Source organism: Halichoeres trimaculatus, unplaced genomic scaffold (genome assembly GCF_033239565.1).
Source record: "Halichoeres trimaculatus isolate MK-OKI-2021-1 unplaced genomic scaffold, fHalTri1.1 fHalTri1_scaffold_11, whole genome shotgun sequence".
NCBI lineage: Eukaryota > Metazoa > Chordata > Actinopteri > Labriformes > Labridae > Halichoeres > Halichoeres trimaculatus.
Window position 1 is genome coordinate 3280535 of NW_027437189.1, and position 27959 is coordinate 3308493.

At 41.7% G+C, this 27959-nt stretch overlaps 1 protein-coding gene across 2 annotated transcripts; it reads right to left on the reverse strand.

The window, feature by feature from the left end:
- Window positions 1-112: 112 nt before the first annotated feature.
- Window positions 113-27959, reverse strand: otud5a (OTU deubiquitinase 5a). Of its 2 annotated transcripts, none has more exons than XM_074682169.1 (9): window positions 27073-27959; window positions 21037-21127; window positions 4702-4766; window positions 4469-4625; window positions 4240-4388; window positions 2113-2298; window positions 1784-1988; window positions 1587-1658; window positions 113-1096 (listed from the first exon to the last, which is right to left on the reverse strand). In XM_074682169.1, exons 1-9 carry the CDS (start codon window positions 27658-27660, stop codon window positions 963-965), a joined length of 1647 nt encoding a protein of 548 aa, XP_074538270.1. In that variant the 5' UTR covers window positions 27661-27959; the 3' UTR covers window positions 113-962. The 2 variants fall into 2 exon arrangements, with proteins under 2 accessions (XP_074538270.1, XP_074538269.1); XM_074682168.1 differs by having other exon boundaries at window positions 21037-21130.

The following is a 27959-nucleotide window of genomic DNA, read 5'->3' on the forward strand; positions in this document are numbered from 1 at the left end:
GGAAACAAACGTATTGTACCTTCAAGGAGGTCGATTCAGCTCTGATTAGCATGTGGCTAGCATTCCTCAATCAAAATGGCGGCAAGATGGCGCTAACAGAAGGGCTGGGTTGGTCAGGAAATAATATAATAATAATGCTATCTGTGGCTAAGCTAACAGCTACGCACCTTGTCAGTGATGGACCTGTAAACCGCAGGAGCTAGCTTGGCGATAAAGTAAGACTTCAGGTATTAGCTCGCTCTCTGAAGAGCGTGCTAACTGATTAGCATTCCTGACACAAAACGAATGAGGCTAAAGAAGAAGCTAAAGTGAGTCAAGTGAGCGTGTTCAGAGTGAGCAGCTCTAAACAAAGTAAGACTTCAGGTGTTAGCTTGATGCTAACACAGCCCAGGGGATGCTGAATCACTGTAAACCACGTCAGAGTTCTCATTAGCATTCCTCAGTCAAACCAACGGCACTGTTAGCTTCAAAGCTAACATCCTGTGAGGAGAAAGTAGAGAGCTCAGGGAGCAGGAGGAGGAGGAGGAGGAGGAGACGAAGCTGAGAGCGGCTAAACGTTCGATGTCAGGAAATGAAAATCAGGACTGATCCCAAATCAGCGCAGAATCAAAACCTGTCGCTAATCTCTGAATGACGGCGGATCACCAGGGCGCCATGGAGGAGGACAGGAGACAGAGTAGAGAGGAGGTAAGGAAACAGGAAAGGAAGGAAGGCAGGAAGGAAGGAAGGAGGAGACGACAGGATGGAGAGATGAAGAGCTGGAGAAAAAACTAATGTGCATTTCTTGGTTTAATGTTATTTTTTCCCTGGTCGGTCTCCTTCAGAGGGTCAGAGGCGAGGGAGGGAGGGGGCAGAGTGGGGGGCAGGGGAGGAGGTCAAAGGTCATCGCTGTGTGTGTGTGAATGCGTGTGTGCGAATGTGTGTGTGTGTGTGTGTGTATATGTGCGCGGGTTGGCCGGTTATCAGCTGCTGTCGGGTGACGGCTCCCTCTCTCGGTGCATGGCGGCGCTCTGGTGCTTCATGCTGTCCATGTACTCCTGCTGAGAGACGGCCAGCACCGAGGCCAGGATCTCATCGTCCTCCCAGTCTGTGAGACCTGACACACACACACACACACACACACACACACACACACACACACACACACACACACACACACACACACACACACAGAAGAACAGAAGATGACTCCTGATTATCTCTGAAGAAAACAAACACAGAAACTCCAAGCCGAGAAGTCTCTGTTCGTTCAGTGCTCAGTAGCACACACACACACACACACACACACACCGAAACTCTGAGTGTGTGTGTGGTTTCACTGACAATGGCCTGTTTCTCACCCACACACACACACACACACAAACACACACACTCTCCGCACGGGTGCTTCCTGCTGAGTTTTGTCTGTAAACAACACTCGATGACTGAGAGCATCTGCTCCTCTGCAGAGCTCTGACCTCAGGTGATGGTACCTGCACACACCTTCTGTTCACACACACACACACACACACACACACACAGATCTGTTTCTGCTCACAGCCTGAAAACAGCTCCACACACACTCTGGAGGAAGGAGGACGTCTTACCGAAGGCTGTCGGCGACATCTCCTGCATGATGGCTCTGTACTCCAAATGATGACGACTCTGATTACTGGGACCTACACACACACACACACACACACACACATAACAAAATGTTTGAATATGCTATGACACACCTGTCTGAGTGTGTGTGTGTGTGTGTGTGTGTGTGTGTGTGTGTGTGTGTGTGTGTGTGTGCTACCTGGCGCGCAGGGTGACGGGGGTTTGCTCAGGATGAGAGCAGCTCCTGCCGGGGAAGGAGGCTTGTTATTGGTCGACGGGGCGGTGGTGAGGTCAGAGTGGGAGGGGTCAGAGTCCCTTTGCCGTGGCGACCGGGCGCTCCAGTCGTCCAGTCCGCTGGAAGCTGCTGCCGTCGCTGAGCTGCAGGTGGCGCTGGCCTTACGGGGCTGATGGTGACATAACAACACATGGATCATGGTTGATTGACAGCTGAGCACTCAGAGGGGCGGGACTAACAAGCTGCCTGTATTTCATGCTAACATGCTAACTGAGCCTCCTCCCCACCCGTACCTGTCTGGCCTGCTTCTCCTGGTCCTGGAGCCACTGCAGGTAGGACTCTCTGGCCACCTGCTCCTCGATGGCCTCGTTGGTCGCCTCCCAGTCCGTCGCTCTTTTCTTGTCCTCCAACATCTGCTGCTCGATCCACGACTCCTCCGACGTCTTGATGGCCGACTTCATCAGAGACTGATCTGCGTACTGAGCGGGAATCGAACCATCAACCCAAACACTCCTCACTGATCTCAGACTGCTGTCTGTAAAACTATAAATTCAGCTACTGTCCCTTTAAGAAACATCAAGTCTGTAAAGAACTGTCTCTTAAAGAAACAGCAAGGACCTACAGAAATGTCTCTTCAAAACCCATCAAGGCTTGATGGAACTGTCTCTTTAAGAGACGTCAAGACTTTTGGAACTGTCTCTTCAAGAAAGATTCAGTCCCTACGGTTCTGTCTGTTTAAGAAACACATCAAGAAACTGAGGAACTGTCTCTTTAAGAAACCTCATGGCTCTGTTGAACTATCTCTCTAAGTAACACAAAACATAGATGGAACAGTCAATTTAAAAAACATCACAGATTCATTCAACTGTCTTTCCAAGAAATGTCAAGTCTGTAAGGAACTGTCTCTTTAAGACATCAAATCTTAAAGGGACCGTCTCTTTAAAAAAACATTCAGACAATACAGTTTTGGAACTGCCTCTTTAAGAAACACATCAAGGCTTGATGGACTGTCTCCTTAAGAAATATCAGATCTTGAAGCAACTGTCTCTTTAAGAAACACTTAGACAATACAGTTCTGTCTCTTTAAGAAACTCATCAGGAAACTAAGGAACTGTCTATTTAAAAACCTTGTGGCTCTGTGGAACCATCTCTTTAAGAAACACAAAACATTGATGGAACTGTCCCTTTAAGAAACTTCACAGATTCATTTAACTGTTTTTTCAAGAAATGTCAAGTCTGTAAGGAACTGTTTCTTTAAGAAATTTAAATCTCGAAGGGATCGTCTCTTTAAGAATTATTCAGACACTACGGTTCTGTCTCTTTAAGAAACATCAAGACTTTTGGAGCTGCCTCTTTAAGAAACACATCAAGGCTTGATGGACTGTCTCTTTAAGAAATATCAGATCTTAAAGGGACTGTCTCTTTAAGAAACATTTCGACAATACAGTTTTGTCTCTTTAAGAAGCATCAAATCTTAAAGAGACTGTCTCTTAAAGAGACTGTCTCTTTAAGAAACATTCAGTCATTACGGTTCTGTCTCTTTAAGAAACTCATCAGGAAACTAAGGAACTGTCTATTTAAAAACCTTGTGGCTCTGTTCAACTTTCTCTTTAAGAAACACCAAACATTGATGAAACTGTCACTTTAAGAAACTTCACAGATTAATTTAACTATCTTTACAAGAAATGTGAAGTCTGTAAGGAACTGTTTCTTTTAGACATCAAATCTTAAAGGGACTGTCTCTTTAAGAATTATTCAGACACTACGGTTTTGTCTCTTTAAGAAACATCAAGACTTTTGGAACTGTCTCTTTAAGAAACATCAAATCTTAAAGGGATGGTCTCTTTCAGAAACATTCAGACATTACGGTTCTGTCTCTTTAAGAAACATCAGGAAACTTAGAAAATGTCTCTTTAAGAAACTTAACAGCTCTATTAAACTATCCCTTTAAGGAATGCCAAACATTGATGGAACTGTCACTTTAAGAAACACATCAAGGATTGATGGAACTGTCTCTTAAAGAAACATCAAGTCTTAAAGGGACTGTCTCTTTAAGAAACATAAAAAAAACTAAGGAACTGTCTCTTGAAAAACCTCATGGCTCTGTTTAACTGCCTCTTTAAGGAACGTTACGGCTCTGTTGAACTGTCTCTTTAAGAAACATCAATTCTTGATGGAACTGTCCCTTTGGGAAGCATCAAGACACTACAGTTCTGTCTCTTTAAGAAACATCAAAGACCTAAAAAACTGTCTCTTTAAAAAACTAATTATGGAGATCAGTGGGGAGTTTCCCTCTGACTCACAGCTGTCCCGAGTGTGACCCTATTTAACCCAACATTCTAGAACCCTCTAACAGCGCCCCCTGTAGCCGCCCTGTTTGACCCTCTGGTTGCTGGTCTGCCTGCTGCTTGTGAACATACCCCTGGTTTGAAGGCGGGCAGTCCCAGACCGACCCCGATCGTGGCCTTGTTGGGGTTGACCACGGAGTTGTAGTGGATGTTGCGGTGGTAGCTCACTCTGATTGGCTCGTCGTTGTTCTGGTGGATGCCGTGGAACGTGTTGATTGGCTCTGTGGAGGAGGACGGATGTGGTGAGGTTGGTGCGATGTGATTGGCTGATGACAGACCTGGACTTCCCTCCAGGACTCACCTGTGCCGTACTGGTACACCTCCACGGGTCTGTTGTACATCTCAGCCATGGCCTGCATCTCGATGTGGTTGCCGTGGCAGTTGTTTTTCCTCTTCCTGTTGATGTATGTGGTGAAGTCCTCCGTCACGTAGTTGGAGAAATAGTCGGCGTTCTTCATCTGGAGGGGAATGAGACGTTATCAACACAGAGCGCTTCAGAGACGGGCTCAGAGGTCAGAGGTCAGGGTGACTCACCAGGTAGTCCATACAGTGTTTCCTGACCACTTCATGCATGTCCTGATCCCCGTACACCTGATCAGCTGTGGGAGGACAGAGGAGAGGTCAGATTAAACACCTCACAGTCACTTCACTGAGATACAAACAAACATATTTAAATCAACCTCTGATTTGGCTCAAACTTTCCCCTGTAAACACGTCTGATCTTATCTTTCATCGTCTGTTCTGCTCTCGGTTTCTGTTCATTAACTCTTTCTGCGTCGATGGTTCGTCTATTTCTGTCTCAGAGGGAAAAGCCCTGAGGTTCAGTTATTCTCTGATCTTTATGTTAATCCGTGGTTCTCCCTCTGAGGGCGTCAGGAGAGCTCCACTGTGAGCTAAATCAATCCTTAACAGTTAAACAGAAACACAAATGACTTCAATTTGAATTTTACATTGATGAAACAGAGTTTTGAACCAGTTTGTGTAATGAAAACAAAAATCAGAAGCTTTTGAACTTTTCTTTTTTTTAAAATGTTCGGGAGCAGAACTGGAAAATTAACACGTTTTTTTTTTGTTTTTGTTTTTGAAACGTCTGTCATGTTGTAAGTTTCATTTAGCAGACGCTTTTGTCCAAAGCGACATACAGCACAAGCAAGAATTCAGACAGAAGGAAAACCTAGTTAGTGCGACAAAGTGCTGCTAGTATTTGGCTGCAGGCTCTGCCATTAATTGCTGCAACAATGTTGTTCAACCTTCAACGACATTCAGTAATTAGTGCTGAAAATTCACTAAGTGCTGGGTCTGAGACCTTCTGACTCATTCTGCCCCTGAGGAAAAAGAGGAGAAGGCTCAGATTAATGGCCTAAGTGTTCCCTGGACAGGTGAGTCTTCAGACATCTCTTAAAGTGATACTCTGGGATGGAACAAGTTGGGTCCTATCACAAGGTTTAGGGCAGAAATTACCCCTACAGCAGTGTTTTTGTGCAGCAGAAGCCCAGAGCGCACGCACCAAACACCCCCTCCCTGCTCCTCTGCAGGTTTCCTCTGCACTCAGACGGGGCCATATTTTACTTGACCAAAAACACAAATAAACAGACTCCCACTGAAAAAATCTGATATGGGTCTGCATTCACGCTTTATTTAGAGAATTTTCAGTGCGTTACTTTCACACAAAAACACCGCTAAATAAGGCTCTAGTTCTCATCGTGTCGTAAAACGGTGCTACCTCCGCTGCAGAGCCACAGCTGGCTACGAGGCGCTCGCCGCTTAGTGTATCAGTCCACGCGCGGCGTGCCAGATATAAACAAATGAAGAGACACGATGAGAACTAGAGCTAAATTCTCTAAATAAAGCGTGAATGCAGACTGATATCAGATTTTTTCGGTGGGAGTCTGTTTATTTGTGTTTTTGGTCAAGTAAAATATGGCCCCGTCTGAGTGCAGAGGAAACCAGCAGAGGAGCAGGGAGGGGGTGTTTGGTGCGAGCGCTCTGGGCTTCTGCTGCACAAAAACACTGCTGTAGGGGTAATTTCTGCCCTAAACCTTGTGATAGGACCCAACTTGTTCCATCCTGGAGTATCACTTAAAGGTAGAAAGGGACTCTGTGGATCATATAGAGTTAGGTAATTCATTCACCATTTGGGAACAACAGAGGAGAAGAGTCTGGCTAGAGATTTGGAGCCGCGCTGGGCTGGGAGCACCAGGCGTCTTTCACAAGCAGAGTGTAGTGGGCGAGGAGTCGTTCTTGTCACTAATTTAGTAAGTAAGCCTTGAGAAGAGCTTTGAATTTGATTCCCAAACCAATCACTTCCTGTTTCATTCCCTAATGTTTGATCTACCAATTTAAAGTCCTATGGCTGACGTGGAACAATGTTAACTGTTTTTTTGGTTGTAACCAAGTCGGGAACGCAAATTTTGGGGTAGAACACAAAATCGAAAGTGTTAAAATACTGTTTCTGTTTAGAACAAACTGATTGGGAAAAATTTACTGATTTTTACTTATTATGCCCAACGTCTGAGCATCATGTCACCCCTGAAATCAGACGCTTTATGTTTTAATGTTTCACTTTAACACACACTCTCCAACACTCTACCTCTGTCTGTAAGACGAGGAGGCGGAGCTTAACGACCATCAGGAGACAGGCTTACAATAATGTTGAACTGAGCCTTTACACTCACTATAATTTCACAGAGTCCATACACACACACACACACACACACACACACACACACACACACACACACACACTCGGAGGTGGATGATGAGTTCAGAGATTCCACGTCTGATAACACCTGCTGCTGCCCACCTGTGTGTGTTAGTTTTGTTTTGAGTGTGTGTGTCATATACCCCTCATCAGTCCCTCCATCTACATCACACTCAAATGCACACACACACACACACTCTCAAACTGCTGGTGAGAAAAAGGAAGTAGTCGGGGGGGTTCTGAGAATCTCCGTGGTGACGGACCATGTGACTTGCTGGAAATCAGACCAAAGTGGGGCTCATTTGCATACCGCAGCGGAAGTATGTGTGTGAGTGTGTGTGTGTGAGTGTGTGTGTGTGTGTGTGTGTGTGTGTGTGTGTGTGTGTGTGTGTGTGTGTGTGTGTGTGTGTGTGTGTGTGTGTGTGTGTGTGTGTGTGTGTGTGTGTGTGTGTGTGTGTGCACTTCTAAGTTCATGCAGTTCAGAGTGTTTAAGTGGCTCGGGTCATGTGATCAGCTGGATGTTTATCAGAAACATTCTCAGAGTGTTTCCTCCAATCAGAGGAGACGACACTGAACGAACGTTTAAGAAAAAGAAGTTTAAACTTTTCTCCAACAAGCGTGGAGATGAAGATCAGCATCAACATCATCAGACAAAACACACACACACACACTCAGCTTCATGCAAATCATCATTATACACAAACACACACTCGGAACAGCTGTGAGTCAGAGGGAAACTCCCCACAGATCACCAACATGAGTCAGAGACAAGGAGACAAGGAGAGGAGAGGAGGAGACAAGGAGAGGAGGAGACACGGAGAGGACAAGAAGAAAGGGAAATAAAGAGCAAGAAGGATGGGGCAAGAAGGCAAACAAGAAAAGGAATGAAAGGAAAGGAAAATAAGAAAAGGAAATGAAAGGAAAGGAAAGGAAAGGAAAGGAAAAAAGAAAGGAAAGGAAGGAAAGGAAAGGAAAGGAAAGGAAATGAAAGGAAAGGAAGGAAAGGAAGGAAAGGAAAGGAAAGGAAAGGAAAGGGAAGGAAAGGAACGGAAAGAAAAGGAAAAGAAAGAAAAGGAATGGAAAGGAATGAAAGGAAAGGAAAATAAGAAAAGGAAATGAAAGGAAAGGAAAGGAAAGGAAAGGAAAGGAAAGGAAGGAAAGGAAAGGAAAGGAAAGGAAAGTAAAAGAAAGAAAAGGAATGGAAAGGAATGAAAGGAAAGGAAAATAAGAAAAGGAAATGAAAGGAAAGGAAAGGAAAGGAAAGGAAAGGAAGGAAAGGAAAGGAAAGGAAAGGAAAGGAAAAGAAAGAAAAGGAATGGAAAGGAATGAAAGGAAAGGAAAGGAAAGGAAAGGAAAGGAAAGGAAAGGAAAGGAAAGGAAAGGAAATGAAGCAAAAGATATTAGGAGGAGATAAACAAGGATATCAGGAAACAAGGGGATATGAAAAGAGGGAAAGGAATGGACAGGAAGAGGAGATGAAACAAGTGAAAAGGATGGAAAAGAGGAAGAAAGAAAAGAGTAGATAAAAACAACCAAAAGGAGACTAACAAGGGATGGGGAATAGGGAGGAAACAAGGATGGACAAGGAAAGGAGAGAGGAGGAAAGGTTAGGGTGATTAATGAAGGATGCAACAAGAAAAAGAAGGGAACAAGGGGATAGGAAGGAGGGTAGAGGAGACAAAGGGGGAAAAGAGAAGAAAGTGAGAATGAAGACGAGAACCATAAAGGATAAGAAAATGGTCAAGGACAAAAGGAAAGGAAACAAGAGAAGGAGACAAAGGAGGAAACACTAAAGGGTAAATATGCGGCAGTTCCTTTGAAACACCACAGAAGATAGACTTCAAGAGAATTATTAATGTCTCTCACACACACACACACACACACACACACACACACACACACACACACACACACACACACACACACACTGACGAAAACAGGAAACCACAGCGAGCGCTCTGATTGGTCAGTTTAGACGTATTTATCAGAAAGGGGCGGGTCCCGTCTGGTTAGCGTCGATAAAGTTTTTATCTGGACCCCCAGACCTGATCCACGGACCAATCAGAGCGGAGCTGTGATGTCATGTGTGTAGGTCAGGTCTGATATGACACAAACTTTATATTTCTGCAGAAGTTCCTCTTCCTGTTTCTGAGCAAAACAACTTCCTGTTAATACCTCAGACGCAAAACATGACCCAAAAAAACACACAGCCTGCACACGCCACTGTGAGTGTGTGTGTGTGTGTGTGTGTGTGTGTTTGAGAGTGTGCGTCTGTGTGTGTGTGTGTGTGTGCTGAGGTCAGATCTCAGTGACCAGCTCGAAGTGACCGGTCACATGTTTGACCTCTGACCTCTGACACACTGAGTTAAAGGTTCAGGTCGGCTTGGAGCTGAACTTTAACACACTCCATAAAGCAGAGAGAGCTCGTGTTGAGAGCTGGGGCGATTTATTTTCTCCTGATTCGATTCTTTTTACGATTTTTGGGGATACCGTTTCAATTCGAATTTAAAATCTTCATTTCAGAATCTCAAACATTTTTGCATTTTTTAGTTTGCTTTTTTAAGTCCAGACTACACAAAAAAGTTGAATGATGATAATGATGAAGATATCTACAGACTGTATCAGGAGCCATATTTACCCCAAAAATGCTCATCACATGTGAGTCAGCTTTGAGGAATCATTCAGGGTACCTGTCATCTCAAACAGGGATGGGTACCAGTTTAGGTACTTCTATGGGTACAGACCGAATTCTGTCAAAAGTACCAGGTACCGATTCACGTAAAATCAAAAGGTACCATGCTTTGGTACCTGAATGCATCTTTGTGATTGTGAGGGAGTAGAAGAGTAGGTGATTTTCTATGCTGGACATGAACACAGCATTACAAGGTAGAATAAATATGCTACATTGAAAAAAAACACATTTTATTTTTAAACAAACTTATATTTTTTACAACATAAACACAAAAAAGTACAAAAAATTTGGTACCATTGATAACCGGTACTGAGTGCCAGCATCAAACGTGAAAGGTACCCATCCCTAATCTTAACGTTTTTCCAACCCAGCTTATAAACAAAGACTAAAATGAAGGACCTAAAATTGAGGAAAAAATAAACAAAAAAAAAATCACAATTTAAAATTGTTTAAGCTGCTGTGAGGATAATCTGTTATAAATGGACTCCATCGCCACCTTCTGGCCCGGAGTCTCACACACACTACTGTAAAAATGTCACTTTCAGCGAGGTCTGTGTTTGTTGGGGAATCAAAAGGAGTTTGGACCAAACCATCTTTTCTTTGTTCAAGACAACTTTTTATTGGATACAACGCACCGAGGTAAGGTATTGTAGTAGCCAGCTATATGTAGTGCTATCGGCAGCCCAATGCTCTGACGTTATCTGTAGGCTAACGTGAGAACTAGGGCTGCAGCTATCGAATATTTTAGTATTCGAGTATTCTACTGAAAATCCCATCGATTAATCGAGAAATCGGATAAATCACATTTTTGTTTAGTTAAAGAGCAGTTAATTTTCTGATACAGCATGTCAATAAGAGCACTTGGTTTGGTAGCTCCAAAACTTGTAAACACACTTTGACACATTTTTTGTGCCTTGTACACCGTTTCGTAGAATGACCCATTAGTCTCCAAACTCCAGAAAAGAAGCTAGATTTGTTGCTAGTTGCTATTTTGTATAAGAGGTAGCTTGAGGGGTCTGAAAACTCTCTTAATATGGCCTCAGCTCTATTTGAAATACCACTCTTTGATCTTTTTTAAAATTAAACAATTCCTCGAGGCGGAGAAAATTACTCGAGTAATTTTTGTTATCGAGTACCTCGAATCATTTCAGCTCTAGTGACAACAGGTAAACATTGTCAGTTCGTACAGTAGTTAAGTAGCTGTCTATACTTAGCGCTACTGACAGACAGGTGCTTTGAGGCGTGTCCGTAATATGTAACGTCAGTAAATCCTGGCTATATCCTGCCAGTCATCTACCAATCAGAGCTAACGTAACCTGGCTCTTCATTTTATTGATAGACTCTCAAGTTTGAACAGACCACTGCAGAATAACTGCTGACTGTGGGTTGGAGGCTACATTAGAACAAACACATAAACCTTTTTAGCCTTTAGCTCGTGCTCTATCTCTCTCCTGTTTCTCTTTCTTCTGCTCTTCTGTCCTTTTTCTGTCTGACAGTTAGGCTCCAGTGTCCACCATCACTACAAAATTAATCACAGAAATTGAATGGGTGAAAAATGAACGGGTTTTCATTTATTTGTTTTCATTTAAAAAAAAAAAGAAGGCAGAAAATGTATCATTTTTTAATATTTTGCTTTTTGATTTATGATGAATATAAACTAAACCAATAATCCACGAATTCACGATGAATCCAAAGTGGTTTGTGTTCAGACCCAGTCTCTTTGGATCATCAATACTTCAGACTCACTGCTCAGTGTGTGTGTGTGTGTGTGCGGTGTGTGTGTGAGTGTGTGTGTGTGCAGGTGTTACCACAATGACCCGATGTGTGGTCACTGTGTGTCCCTGCAGATAACTGAACTCAACTCAAAGACACACACGACCTGCTGCTGGGTCCACCTTAGACCCCGATCTGACTCTGACACACACTCACACACACACACACACACACACAGATCAGAATGACGGAGAAACACACACTCTGTCCTGGAGACAAACAGATGTTGGTGTTTTGGAGAAGCAGGTCAGAGATCGAGCTGACAAAAGGTCACAAACACGTCAGGCCTGGAGTCAGAACAGATCTGTACACACACACACACACACACACACACACACACACACACACACACACACACACACACACACACACACATACACACACACACACATTTCTGAGTGTGTTCATTCTCTGATTCAGGCTCTCATGGATATAAACTGAATCTTTTGTGGCTGTGGGGCTGATTTGAAACGCTGCACGACATTTAAAGTGGATGAAAGGCCTGATTTATCAGAGCGAGGGGAAAAACTTAAAGACGCACGGAGCGAAATGTTAGAAACGTGCGTCTCTCTTCAACCAATCAGAATCAACTGTTTGCCCTCAAAGTTCAACCCCTTTAACAACCCCTTTAAGGCTGATGGCTCAGTGGCGCCCCCTGTGGCAGCAGGTGTTACTACAGGACGAGGTGACGCAGTGGATAAGTGATAAAGTGACGAGTTGAACAAACTCAAGATTAAAGTTTGAGTCCTGAAAAGGCAGAAAGGAGTTCCCTCAAACCAAAAAACACTAAAAAGGCGCGACTTTAAAAGGAGATTGAGTCAAACGTGTCGTCCAATGAGCAGCGAGCGCTGGGCGCGGTTAACAAACTAAGACCTTTAACATAAAGACACAATCGAGCTCTGTGAAGAGTCAACAAACCGGACCAATCTACAAAGTTCATCCATTAACTCATCAGTCTGACGATTCAGACACAGTACTGAGTGAAAACACTCAGAGGTCAGAGGTCAACGGCCTCTGGTTAAGTCCCCCTGACATGACCCTGTCACTGAAACACACAGGAAGTGACCTCAGAGATGTTTACAGCAGCTAACTGTTGGTTCATGTGACTGAGAATCATCTGAGAGTGACCAGAGGTCGACCTATGAGTTCACACCCACCTCCTTCATTCCTTCACTCATTCCTCGTTTCCTTTCCTTCCCTTGCTCCCTCCATCCTTCCTCTGTTCGTGCCTTCTTTCTCTTTAGTTGTTTCCTTGTTTTTTGTTTACATTTGTAGTTTTTATTTTTTTTCCTACACGTCACCTGTTTTTCCATCCTTCTGTCCTTCCTTCCACCCTTGCATACTTCCTTGCTTCCTAGTGTGCTGTTTCAATTGCTCCCCCCTTCTGTGCTATCTTTACTGCTTGCTTGCTTTCTTATTTGCTTCCTTCCTTTCTTACTACCTTTCTTTCTTTCCTTCTTCCATTTTTATTTGTCCTTCCTTCCTTTTCTGCTTTTTTCTTTCTTCCATCTTTTCTTTCTTGTTTCTTTCTTACTGCACCGTTTCTTTCTTTCCTTTTATCTGTCTTTTTTCTTCCCCTTCTTTTTTAATTTCTTTGTTTCTTAAATTATTTGTTCTTCCATCTTTCCCTTTTTCCTTCTTTCTTTCTGTTTTTCTTTCATCTTCCCTTTTTTCTGTATTTTTTTAGTTTCTCTATTTCTTTTTTCTCTTCCTTTCCTTCTTTCATTCTTCTTTCTTCCATCTTTTAATACTCCCTATCTTTCTTTTTCTTTCTTCCTCACTCCTTTTCTTTCTTTGTTTATTTCTTTTTTATTTGATCCTTTCATCTTTCATTCTTCTTTAGTCCTTCCATATTTCCTTTTTTTCTTTTTTTCTGTTTCTCTTTCTTTCTTTCTTTTGTCCTTCCATATACCTGTTTTCCTTTTTTTGTTTCTCTTTTTCTTTGCTTCTTACTTTTGTGTCTTCCTTTCTTCCTTCCTTTTCTTCTTTCATTCGTCTTTCTTCCATCTTTTCTAACTACTTTTCTTTCTTTTTTCTTTATTTGTTTCTTTCTTTTTTTATTTGTTCCTTTCATCTTTCATGTCTTCTTTTTATTTGTTTTTTTTCTTTCTTTGTTTTTTTCTTTGTTTTTTTCCTTTTTTTCTTTCTTTCTTTCTTTCTTTCTTTCTTTCCTCAGAACCACTAAAAATGTCCAAACGTCAATTTGTTGGTTTGTTTTGTCCTTCCAGCTTTCCTTTCGACCTTCCCTTCTTGTGTTTGTTTTCTTCTGTTGTTGTTTGCCTCCTTGTTTGTCCCCTTGTTTGTCTCTTTGTTTGTCCCCTTGTTTGTTTCCTTGTTTTTTATTGATCTGTTTTGTCTTCAGTCTGTTTCCTCTCCTGCTTATGAGCTCTACATTTTTGTTTGACACTCTATTTTCAGTAATCTTTGCCTCTTCTCCTTTATTTATTTCCCGTCCATCCTTTCCTTCATTCCTTCCTTCCTTTTCTTGTTCTAACTAAACAGCTGACGTCAATCCTTTCTCCCTCTCCTGTGTTTCCTCCTTGCTTCCTTTCCTCTGTCCTCCCTCTCTGACCACAGAGGCTAAACTTAGCGTTGTGGAGCAGAGAGGGAAACGTCACGCTGACTCTGATGTTGTTTTTGGTGAAAGTTGGTCATGTGACCATCAGCTGTGTGTTGTTGAGTCCTCCAGACGTGACAGGCCTGACAGGATGTTTGTACCTGGAGGAAAACACCTTCAGGGATCAGACGGACCGGATCAGCTGAGAGGAACCGGTTCATCCTGAGCACAGACGCCATCACCACACGAGCTGCTCGCATGTCGTCCTCGTGCTGCGTTCAGGGACGCTCAGACTTCTGACCACCAGTCAGCTGACCGTGATTTCACTCAGATAAAGGATGAGCACAGAGAAGAAAGATCACTGCCTCTCTGACTGACCGTGACCAGCTGCTGCAGTGCATGCTGGGAAGCCTGAGCACGCAGGGAGCATGAAGGGAACTCAGAGCTGACGTTGCTCAACAGGTCTGAGTCACACACGCTGAGTTTCCACATGTGTGTGGGAAACATCTGACTGAGCGTCACACGCCGAGAGGAGCTGACACACAGGAGGACGGAGGAGAAAGCCCCACGCCGTGACCAGGGCTCGTTATTCAGGCTGTGACACGCCAACAACTGAACAACAGGCTCATTTTAAAAGTCACCATCTCACTTCTTCATTATCATTTTCACCAAATTATCAAACGTCTCATGTTCATCGGTTTGATGAGTCCTGTGTGTGTAAATGTCGTTGATCTGGGACAAAGAGGCATTCAGAGCCGCACACAGAGGAACTGATGTTTCTCTGAGATATAAATATCAGAGGAGATCATCAGTGTGAAGATTTCATGTCTCTAAAGGTTATTTTAACGTCTGAAACAGCTTCTACAGGTCAGAGTCAGAGACAAACAGCAGAGAGGGATCACACTTCGTACATCATGAACCAGCGCTTAGAGACACGTTGATGAGTTTCAAGATACCAAGAAAATACAAAAAAAGAAATCTGCTGTTTAATCTTATTCTATCTCTTTGATCTCATTCTCTGTTTGATTCTCATTCTGCTGTTTTTATGTAAGTTTTCACTGTTTTCTCATTTTCTCATTTTAATCTCATACTCTTTTTTTAATCTCAATCTGTTGTTTTGATCCCCTCAATCTCTAAAATCCCAGTTTTTTAAAATGTCATTCCATTGTTTTTATGTCTATCATTCTGATCTCATTCATGTTTTGGTTCTCATTGTTTTTTTTCTCATTGTGTCACTGTTTTCTAGTTTTATTACTTTGATCTCTTTAACTGTTCCGATCTCATTATAAAACTTTAATCTCATTTTGCAGTTTTGATCTCATTCTGTCACTCTGATTTTGTCACGTTTTCATTCTCATTCCATTGTTTTTATCTCGTTTTTTCACTGTTTTCTTATTTTTTTGTCTCGATGTCATAATGTTTTTTAATCTCAATCTGTTGTTTTAAACTCTTCAATATCTTAAATGTCATTTTGTTGTTTTACTCTCATTCTCTTTTAGATTCTCATTTTTCTGTTTTGATCTCAAACTCTTTTTTTTACCACAATCTCTTGCTTTGATCTCTTTGATTGCTCTGATCTCAAATTATCTCTTAAACCTCATTTCACTTTTTGGGTCTCATTCTATCGCTCTGATCTCATTCTCTTTCTGATTCTCATTCTGTTGTTTTGATCTCATTTTGTCACTTCACTGCTTTTTTATTTTACTCTATTGTCTCATACTGTTCTTTATCTCAGTCTTTTGTTTCAATATCTTTTATTGTCCTGATCTCATTCCGTCACTTTTATCTCATTCTATTGTTTTCATCTCATTTTATCAGTCTAATTTAAATCCCTCTGTTTTTAATCTCAAACAGTTTCTTTTATCACATTATGTTTCTGATCTCGATCCATTTTTTTGATCTCATTCTCTTGTTTTGATATCATTCTATTATTATGATCTCATTTTATAATGCTTATCTCAATCTACTGTTTGATCTCATGCTCTTTTTCTCGGATTTGATAAAAAATTGTTTACTTTCCAAATTTCTGTATCTCTTTTATTAATTTTTTTTTGTTCTTTGATGGAAGTTAAACACTCTGTCCCTTTTTACAATCATTCTGGGTGTTTTTCATCGTGTTACGGCAGAAGGGTTTCTTTGGGAGGAGCAGGAAATGTGGGGCACCTGCTGATAATCAGAATTTATCTGTCACAGGTTGTTTGAGGAAGTTTTTCTCTCATTTGAAAACAGGCGTCGTCACATCATAGAAAATGAAATAATAAAGTTGTTTTTGAAGAATAACTGATGTGTGCTGGATCCGAAGACAGGACCTTAAATCAGATGGACCCTCAGCTCCAGCTGTGGTCGATCCTCTGACTCAGCTCGTTGTGTTAGCTCGTTAGCTTTTAGCCTTTAGCTGTGTGCTAAAGCCTCCAGGCTGTTTGTGTCACATTTGAATATTTACAGGTGGATTGTGATTGGCTGAGTGTTTCTGAGCAGCAGTGTTGGAATGAAGTGAATCAGCTGACTGTGTGTGTGTGTGTGTGTGTGTGTGTGTGTGTGTGTGTGTATGTGTGTGTGTGTGTGTGTGTGTGTAATCTGTTGTTGTGCAGGAATCAGCTGAGAGATAAAAACAAGTTTACAGCAGCAGCATCTCCACACCCTGCACGTCACCCTGACTCGTTTACATACAGAGACGACAAAGGGAGGAGCAGAGAGCGCCCCCTACAGGCCGCGCTCATCCTCACACAGTCTTCATCACAGAGACAGAAAAAATCATCACTTAACCAAAACCTCTTTCTGGAAAACTCTGAACATGAAGCTGAAGATTGAGACCACACACACTTTGACACACACTTTAACACACATTAACACCACAAACACACACACAGTTTAGTGTGTGAAGCCCTGAAACCTGTTATAACACCCAGCTGTCCACTTTCTGTTTCAGGTGGGCAGGTGTGTGTGAAAGAGTGTGTGTGTGTCTTTTCTGTGAAATGGGTCTGACTGTGAAGAAATGAGTCTCTGAAAACAGAAGTAAGAGCAAAATGAAGTCGACTGAGACAAACGTCCCAGTTTCAGTCAAACACAGAGACCCTGACACCTGGAGACTACACACCTGAGCTTTTCAAAGGGCAAAGGTCAAAGGTTAGAGAACATTTAAACAGTGTTTTAATAACCCCAAGACAAAGAGGAGAAGAGGAGAGGACAGAGGAGAGAGGAAAAAGGACGGACAGAGGATGAAGGAACAAGAATGGAGGAAAGGGACAGAAGAGAAAGAAGTGAGGATGAAGGACAGAGGATGGAGGAAATATGATAGAGGACAGAGGAGGGAGGAGAGAGGACAGAGGAAAAAGGAGGGTGGATGAAGGACAGAGGATGGATGAAAAAGGACAGAGGAAAGAGGAGGGAAAAAAGAGGAGAGCGGAAAAAGGAGGAAGGATGAAGGACAGAGGATGGATAAAAGAGGACAGAGGGTGGAGGAGAGAGGACAGAGGAGGAATGAAATAGAATAGAGGTGAGAGAGCAGAGGAGGGAGGATGGAGCAGAAGGGACAGAGGAGGGAGAAAAGAGGACAGAGGAAAAAGGAGGGAGGATGAAGGACAGAGGATGGACGTAAAAGGACAGAGGAAAGAGGAGGGGGGAGAGAGGATGGAGTGTAGAGGGCGGAGGAGAGAGGAGGAATGAAATAGAACAGAGGAGAGAGGACAGAGGAGGGAGGATGGAGGAGAGAGGAGGGAGGAAAGAGGACACAAGCTGGAAGGGAGAGGATGAAGGAGAGAGGATGAAGGAATAAGAATGGAGGAAAGGGACAGAGGAGAGAGGGGGGAGGGGAGAGGATGAAGGACAGAGGATATAGGAGAGAGGACTGAAGATGGATGAAAAAGAATAAAAGAGAGAAGAGAGAGGACAGAGGACAGAGGTGGGAGCAGAAGGGATGGAGGAGAGAGGAGGGAGTAAAGAGGACAAAGGTCAGAGGAGGGATGATGGAGGGAGGAGGACGGAGGAGAGAGGATGGAGGATGGAGGTGAAAGGACAGAGGGAAGAGGATAGATGTGAGAGGTTGAAGGAAAAGGATGGATGAAAGAGGACAGAGGAGAGAGAAAGAAGAAAAGAGAATGGAAGAGTGTGGAATGAGGATGGAGAAGAGGGGATGGAGGAAAGAGGACAGAGGATGGAGGATAGAGAATTAAGGAGTGAAGCTATAATTTGAATTCATCCTCTTCAGATTTGTCCTCTAGTCAGTCTTCAGGTGACAGGTGCTTTGGTGCTTCGTCATCAACAAATCATCATTGAAGGACTCATGAGACACACTCTAGCCCATAAGACGGTCTCTGTGGTCTGGGTTTTCCTTCAGACCCTGATGAGCCCATAAGACGGTCTCTGTGGTCTGGGTTTTCCTTCAGGCCCTGATCAGACCCACAGACTCAGTGGGGCCACAGATGGAGGACGTCACTTTATCAAACCGTCTGTTTCAGGAAGAAGACCACGCACTGAGTGGGTTTTTCTCATCACACCTTTCCACACCTTCAGGGTAACAACACACTCATCTGATCAGCTACAGAGAACACACACCTGCAGGTCAGCTCCCAGAGCATGCTGGGTAAAACGGGCTTTAAATGAGGGCGCTGAACTGGGGCAGAGGTGCAGGTGTGTGAACGGGTCGACGCACTGAAACTCAGGAACAGAGTGTTTTATCCAACAACTGGAGGACAGGTGTGTGGTTACAGGTAACACACACACACACACACAGGTAAGAGTGTGATGACATAAGAGCAGAAACATAATCTGTGTTATCTGAAACAGAAGCCGGACTCTGAAAGGACTGAAACCATCATCATTCACTCTGACCCACATTACTGCATACCTTCCCACCACACACACACACACACACACACACACACACACACACACACACACACACACACACACACACACACACACACACACACACACACACACACACACACATAAAGAGCCAGTGTCAGAGCGCCCCCTGCTGTCACAGCCTCTTGTGGGCATCATCCTTTCAGCAGCCGGACAGACTTTATGATACTGTGTTGCCAAGGTAACGGCGGCTGTTTATGAGGAAAAAAAGCGAAGATGGTTCAGGCCTTCGCTCCAGGCCTTCGTTCCTCTCAAACATTTTTGCCTCATCATTTTTTCAGTAATATTTTGTCACAGTTTTCGTCATCATGCCTGACTTTTTGTTTAGTCTGTATTTATTTTTCGTCCGTGAAAAAGGTTCGTCGACGAATATTTTTTGTCATAGTCTTCGTTGACAAATGAACACTGTTTAAACCACAGAGTCCATTTTTGTCCTCTTGGAGACAAAAATAAAGTTTGAGACGTCCTGAAACGAAACGCCGTCAGAGTTTAGATTCTAACATTTAGGATTCTCCTGGAACAACTGGCAGATTTACAGATTACAGAAAAAGGGGGCGCTGTGGATCAGAGACTTCAGGACAATCCCACTGAGGGATGGGGACCGTTCACATCTGAAACGGTACAGGTACTCAACAGTACCAATTTTTTGGTACTTTTTTGTGTTTATGTGGTAAAAATATATATTTTTCAATAATAAAGTGGTTTCTTTTTCAATTTAACATATTTCCCCTTCATTATGAAACCTTGCAATGCTGTGTTCATGTCCAGCATGGAAAATCTCCTTCTCTTCCACTCCCTCACAGTCACAAGGATGCATTTAGGAACTTAATATGGTACCTTTTGACTTCACCTGAATCGGTATTCGGTCGGTACCTTTAAAAGAACCTGATTCAGTACCCATCCCTAATCCCACTGTCACTCTGTCTCCTCCCCCTTGTTCCTCTGTTTTAAAGGTCTCCACGAACTCTGAACAGTCCAGTTTTCTGCTTTTCAGAGTAACTCTGAGCTGGATGATGAGACTTAACATGGACACAAAAAGTGAAGTTGGTTTCATGGCAAAAGAAGTAAAAAATACTCGTGAGAAACAAAAGTTTATTGCATTTGAAAGAGTGTGTTGCTCCGCCAAGGAGGTTATGTTTTGGAACGGTTTGTCTGTCTGTGAACAAGATAGCTCATAAACGAATGAACAGATCTTGATGAAATTTTCAGGAAATGTTCAAAAGTGGATAAGGAAGAAGTGGTTAAATTTTGGAGGTGATCTGGATCACCGTCTGGATCCAGGACTCTTTTGTGAGATAGAGCTGTTTTCACCATATGTGTATATAACTCCACCATAAATGGTCGGATTGCTTTGTAAAACAACACAAGAAAAGGTCACTATAATTTCTGACAGATGTTGAAGTATGATCCAGATCCTGGCAATATTCTGGACACTAAGATCCAGAATATGAAATATGTACTGGGTCATCATAATATTCAACACTGTCAGGAAACAAATTAACGTACAAACCTGAAACTAACACCAAATTGTAGCAGACAGTCTGCTGAAAGGGAGTATAACATAAAAGTCGGACTAAAGTGTTGGTGACAATCACAATATGCTTGGCGGAGGTCTGTGCTCTCTGAAGGCTTTTCTAGCTTTAATATTGGCCTGAAATCAGCCTCCTTTCTCACCCACTCTAAAACTTTTGAAGCTTGATGTCTTGACAGAAACCAGTGTCTAAAACAAAGAAACTTGTTTTTCACACAAAGCAAAAACTGATACAGCCAGTGTCACTTGATGGTCAACTTGTTGAAACTGTGGAAAGCTTCAAATATCTGAAAACAGCTCTTGAGTCTCTGTGAAAACACAGATTTAACCTTGAAGAAACGCTCACGGCGACTCTTGGTGATGGTCTGTAGATTTCATCCACATATTAAAGGTCTTTGCATATTAAGTTCTTTGTTTCAGATGTGTTTTGAATCTGTTACCCCCCCAAAAAATGTCTTTTCAAAATGTTTTAAATGTTTGTATCTTAGTGCTCTCTGTCTTCTAATCTGGTGAGTTGAAGTCTAAAATTTTCCACTTTGATCGACATAAAGAATTATTGATTGAAATCAGACGTAAACATCAGAAACAGCTCAACACTGACACCCGGTGGTGACCAGAGGAACTGCAGGGACACACCTGAGGACACACCTGTGTGTGTGTGTGTGTGTGTGTGTGTGTGTGTGTGTTTGTGTGTGTGTGTGTGTGTGTGTGTGTGTGTGTGTGTGTGTGTGTGTGTCTTCAGAACTTACCCACGGCTCTGAACAGACACGCTCCATCCTCCTTCATCTTCTTGATGACGAAGCCTTTCTTTTCCCTCAGAGCTTTTTCAAACCAGTGCTCCTGCTGAACACACACACACACACACACACACACACACACACACATTAAGCTGTGAGTTTAACCTGCACACATAAACAGAAATAGTCCTCTGAGCTCACACAGAGAACTTCTTTACCCAGAATTCCTTTCTCTCTGAACACACACACAGATATTTAAACTCAAAAATAAAGATCTACACCTACAGCTCATCATGTTTCTGATAAATAATCCTGAATTTGCTGATGAAAACGTTTAACATCAGGAGAAAACGACTCCAAAGATCTAGATAATCATCAGTAAGACACAGGAGGGATTAAAGACACCTCAGTGTTTTTATCACAACAACGAGGATTGTACCAAAACTCAGCCAGTCAGTGCGTTTACACACACACACAGCAGTCAGACTAAGGTCAAAGCTCCATCAGAAAGTCACAGCAAGGGGCTGGTTTTGTATGAGTAAAAATGCAGGGAAGAGAATCAAACTTTTGACCAAGAATATAATAATTATATTAATTATTATTTTGTTTTTCTGTAAATATTCCGGTTTTTTTGTTATTATTATTTTTTACATTATTATTTTTATTTATACTTTATTTTATTCTATCTTATTTTATATATATATATATATATATATATATATATATATATATATATATATATATATATATATATATATATATATATATATATATATATATTTATTTATTTATTTTATTTTTTTTTTTTTTAAATTTGATCTTTTTCTATTTTATTTTATTTTTTCTTTCTATATATATTCTTGTATTTTTGTATATTTAATATCTTAAACTTTTCTATATTCTATCTGCATTTTTATTATTTTCTTGCTAACTGTTTGCATCAACACACCAAGACAAATTCCATGTACATGCAAATGAACTTGGCAATAAAACTTGATTCTGATTCTGAAGGTTAAATAAAAATAAATAAACAAAAATAAATATGGGGCTCTGTGTCCTTTTTAAGAAGTGAAGCTGCAGATGCGTCAAACTAGTTTCATTTCACCTGAAGAGGAAGCAACACTCAGCTGTAGCTCTTTGTGTTATTACGTCAGTTTGTACCGTGGTGTTTGTTTGTTGTGTTTGGGACATAAACTGTCTGAGTGCAGTGATCCTATTTATCATGGTTATTTAATTCTTCTCTGAGCTTCACACCAAGGTGTACCGAGTCCACGTCCAACAACCCGCAATCAGATTATCAAGGTGTGTTAATCGAGCTATGCTTAGTCCGATTTTAGTTCGACGAAGCTGTTTACGAGCCTTTCAATTAGGAACAGAACGATAATCGGCGTCGATACTTGGCATTTTGAAGCATATTGGCATCAGCTTTTTTAAATTAACACAGCCAGTCTCTGTCTACAGCACTGTCCTGCCCACAGTACCATCTGATTGGCTACACACAGAGCCATAAACATACGTATAAAGGTATTTCAACAAAGTTAAGCAGTTGGGGTTTGTATTTTTCAAAATTTGACATCATTAATTTTACTTTTGCTGCAAATGAATATCGGCTCCAAATATCAGTTAGTGGCCACATTAACTGTTGATAACACTGGGGGAACGCAGTTTTCGTTGAGTTGGGTCTTAGAGCTGTTTTTCACTAATTTTTGGGTCCAGAATCCAAAACTGATCTCAGTTTTTCTCTATCGTGTCAAGTTTTGAACTATAGGATCCCCACTTTCTTAAAAATGTGAAAAATACTCAACCAATATGTGTGTTTTTTCAATAAAAGTCTTCTAATACTGACATACAATGAAATATGAAAGAAACACACTTCTCACTGCGCCTGTCTGAACTGTGACTACACAAACAAGAGATGAGTCCAGTCGTAATCAGCTGACAAGTCTAACTACAGCGAACCAGAGGAATTTTGCTTATCTGGAGAAAAAAAGTTGATGTTTTAGGAAAAAACTGACTGCAGTTTTGGAATCAGCGTGTTAATTTTAGTTTTTATCAGCTTATTGGTGGATCCTTAATTTTAATAGTCTGATCTCAGTCTGACTAAGCTCATAGTCTGATTTCTGCATGTAAACAAAAATTTAATCCACAAAAGTCTCAAAAGTGCAAATTTGCTTTTCAGTTGAAAGACTTTTTCACCAAAACAACGAGGCTGAAACCGTGTGTTGTGATGGCGCCAACATGCTCTAGTCTGGTTAAACACGCCCGCAGTGTGGACGCTTAACAATGTACTTGAGAAAGACCTCGAATAGTCATAGGTAGTGATGTGATTAACTCGTATGATCATTTCTGACAGTCCAGGAACAGGAAACAGCTGTTTACTCCAAACCAAACAGGTGTTCAGCACCGAACGCACAGCTGCTACAGAGAGGAGGAAACGTCGTCAAATCACAGTTTGCTCTCTGGTTTCAGCTCATCATGGCTCAGATTTCTGTTTTATCTTTACATGTGATGCACTAAATTAATGCTTTCATGATTCTCTGAAGCTTTATGACTTAACACCGCGTCGCTGCAGGAGAAGGTTAATGTCTACATGTCTTTTTTTGTTTTGATATATATATATATATATATATATATATATATATATATATATATATATATATATATATATATATTTATTTATTTTTTTTCTGCCTGAACTTTGAAGCAGGGTTAGAGTTAAGTGTCATTTTCCCTTTGTCTTCGCTGTTTTGGTGCCATTTAAGAGCATAAACTTCACACACTCAGCTGTGTGTGTGTGTGTGTGTGTGTGTGTTCTGATTCTGAAAACAATAATCCTGAAACCCTCTTAAATCACAGAAAACGAAACTGTGACAGGAAAGTAGGTCCCAGTCCTGGTTTTAGATCTAAGAGGAGCATCATCATCACACACACAGCGTCAGTTATTTTCAATTGGAGAGACCCAATATGATTAAGAGGTGTTTTCAAGTTTTCTGATCAAAAAGCAAAGAAAGGTCTAAGAAAGAGACGTGTTTCTGTTGTTGGGGGTTAAACTGTGGAATAATGCATATATAAACTTAAAAACTTGTAATTCACCTTATATTTTCAGAAAAATGGTTAGTAAAGTTATTTTTGAAATTATAAATGTTAATAATGTTGATTCTCTCTAATATTTGTTTTTTGGCCCCTTAATTTTGTTAATTTTGTTGAATACGTAGGCTACGCCTGGATAAGCATCCTGCTTCTGCCTAGGCCTTTTCGGTCAAAATTTAACACAAGGACTTTCTCTTTTTTTTTTTTTTCTAAGTTTGTTTTAAAAAGTCTTTCTTGTGAAAAATAATGTATAATGTTTAAAGACTGAATATATCTTACTACTACTTCTGCTTTTTCAAAGGCAAATTGAGAGGGGTCACAACACGCCTTCCAAAACCAAAAACTGTTTACACCTCCATATTTGAACCGTTATAGGAAAATAGGGATACACCGATATGAAAACTTTGACCAATACCGATATTAATATTGCTGTCATAGCCGATATACCAACATCAATATTGGTAAATAAAAAAATAAAAATCTTGACGCAGAGAAAGAGATCGTGAGAAAAAGATGACCATGAAGAGGATCAAGGGATGGACAAACGCAATCAAAAAGTACGTTTTGTCTGTTTTTTTTTTTTTTATCGAAAACAGGAAGAGAGACATAAAAGAACAGAGTCCACTCTTCTTCAGTAGTTTTGGTGTTTACATAGTCAGAGAAAACAAGATTATTTGGGTCTTTAAGATCGTCAAGATGCCTTGAAAATGCCGAAAGCCAATGAGTAAATATCAGCCGATACCGATATTGATACCGATATTTCGTGCATCCCTAGTAAAAAAAATTAGAGGTTACATTTGATATCAGACTGAGAAAACAGAAAATCTTTGATCTGTTTTCCTCATTGCCACAAAAGGGAGACTCAATTTATACCGAGAGGATAAATGAAGCTTCTTAAAGGAGCAGTATGGAGAAGTTTTCAGCATTTGTCTGAACAGAAACGGTGAAAATGGGATATGATGCTTCAATCTGAGAAGTATCTTAAAATAAGTGAAAAATAATCTCCATAAAACCTTGCTTTTCTTTTTATCAAGTTAGAAACAAGTTTTTGGTGTTTACATTGTGGAGGGTCCTGTTGTTTTTACTAGGGATGCACGATATATCGGTATCAATATCGGTATCGGCCGATATTTACTCATTAGCTGCCGGCATTTTCAGAGCATCTTGAACGATCTTTCAAAACCCAAATAATCTTGTTTTCTCTGACTATGTAAACACCAACACTACTGAAGAAGAGTGGACTCTCTTCTTTTATGTCTCTCTTCCTGTTTTTGATCCAAAAAACAGACAAAATGTACTTTTTTGATGTTTATCCCGGGCGCTCCATCCTTTGATCGTCTTTCTTACAACTGCACCACTCTTTCTCTGTGAACTACCTCGACACATCATCTCAGATTGTTTTTGTTTTGTTTTTACTTTTTGTTTGTTTGTTTTTTTTACCAATATTGATATCGGTAAATATCGGCTGTAACAACAATACTAATATCGGATTTCAGTATCAGCCAAATTTTCATATTAGTGCATCCCTAGTTTTTACAGTAGAAGAAAAATAAGAGAGTATGTTTTGTTATTTTGCCAGAAATAAGTGGTATTGAGAGTATTTTATGAAGAAAAATCACAAACATGCATCACATGACTGTAAATATCATGTTTCGGTCCAAAAAGATCAGGAAGAAAAGAAGAGAAACTGGGACAGACAGCAACTAAAAGGAGAGTAAACATGGGCGTAGAGTTTCCAAACTGGGAGTCATCAATGAAAAAGTTTGGTCTGAAGGACGACGCTGAAGTTGGCTGTTTCCTGCTCCACAGGTAAAGGTGGAGGACGTTTCCATAGTGATGTTTATCCGTTGTGAACGTCATTATTTTTTATTGTTTATGGTACAGTCTTTAAGCCTTTTTGCTTGTTTCTGTCCGTGTTTGGTTTGGGAAATCTCTAATTCAGTTATCGTCTAACGTTCAACATAAATACAATTCTGAGTCCTGCTTCTGGGATAATTAATCTAAAACATTTGACAAGCTAAGATAACCTACATAATACACTGCAACATGCTTGGAATAACAGCTACTCTTATTATTATTTAATAGGTTTATTTTGTCATGTGCAAAAACAACAACACTGTGAATCAGTGAGTTGGGCCCAGCTCCTGTGACAGCTGTGGGACGACTCCCATGTGTTTTATTATTATTTTACTACAACAAACCAATTAAAAATAATACCTATATAAATAAAAGTCGATTAGGACTCACTCCTCTAGTTTAAAGGGCTCATTTACATGAAATAATAAAGACAAATGTTCCATTAAATATCTTGTTCAGTCTTCTGTGTCAGTCTTCTCTGTGATGGTGCCTCACATAATAACACATCACATAGTTTCATCCAAATGATCTAAAACACCAGAAATGATCATTTAACAATATTCAGATCAATAACTCAACACTAATTAATATTCTGTGTATTCAATGACCCACTTTAAATACACTGGCGGTGAGCTACCTGCACACAAACAAACACCTGTAATAATGATATGATCATCTGATGCTGTGATATTTGTTTTAGATTAAAATAAAGCCATGTTTTTATTTTTGATTATACAAAATGGACATTATGTCATTTGTTTACAACCAGAAAACTGCTGATTATGTAACTCAAAAGTCAAATTTTAATAATAAACCTGTTTATAATTAATTTTCTGTGCATTTAAATGAAACATCATCAGTTGTAATCCTCTCTGACCTTTAGTTTAATGTTCAAAGGTGTGACAATACTGCTGTTATTACCTGTCTGTCACTCTGATAGTTACTGTTAATTACACTGAAGCTAATGCTAAGCTCACCTTTACCTGTTTATGTCAGCTGTGTAGCCTCATTAGCATTAGCTTGGTGCTAGCAGCTCCATAGGAGCCCTGCTGTGTTATTAGCATAGAGCTAATGTTATTAGAGCTAACGTTAGCTCCCTACCTGCTCCACTGTAGCCGGGTCCATGGACTGCAGCCGGGCCGCGTTCTCATACTCGTCCTCGCTGTTGTTCCCGGCTCCTTCTTCGGTGTCTTGGCTGGACCCTACACCCCCCGGTCCGGTCACCCCGGGTTGGCCACCACCGGCCAGAGCTGCCACCACCCCACCGGAGCAGGTGCCTGCCTGCCGCCGCCTCTTGCTCAGCCCGGGCCCGGAGCAGCAGCTGCCGATGCCTCCACCGCAACCGACGACGCCCGCTGACACGACAAGCTCCCCCCGGGATCCAGCTACCATCCCACCGCTGCTGTCTCGACCGTCACCGGGCCCAACCGGGGACACGGAACCGACGGGCGGCGGAGAGGCCTGCTGCGGCCGGGAGCTCGCCTCAATGCTCCGCCGGTCATCCCTCGCAGAGGGCGGTGCGGGCTGATAGGACCAAGGCGGAGGGGAAGCCCTCGGTCGGGCACCGGTCCGCCCTGCGTGAGGGTGCGGGTGTTGGTGGGGGTCTGAGCCGCTTCGACGGTCGCTGTCATCGGTGTGGTCCGAAACGCCAACTCCAGAGCTCGGCTTCTTCTTCGGTAGAATCGTCATGGTGGTGTGTGTGTGTTTGTGTGTGTGTCGTTGTGTGTATGTGTGTGTGTGTCAGTGTGTGTGAGGAAGGCAGGGAGGGGGTCAGAGGGTGACGAGTCCTCCCTTTCTGGATCAAATGGTTCGGTGTGTTCGCCCTCCGGCCCGGTGGCTCGGCTCTAAACACCGAGCTGAGGCTCCTATCGACCAGGAACGATCAGGATGAGACCGGACTCGGCTCCTTTCGACGGTTTGTTGAACAAAAACAAGAACCGTCTCCACAGCCCGATCACAAAACATCAACACAACTGACTGAGCGCGCT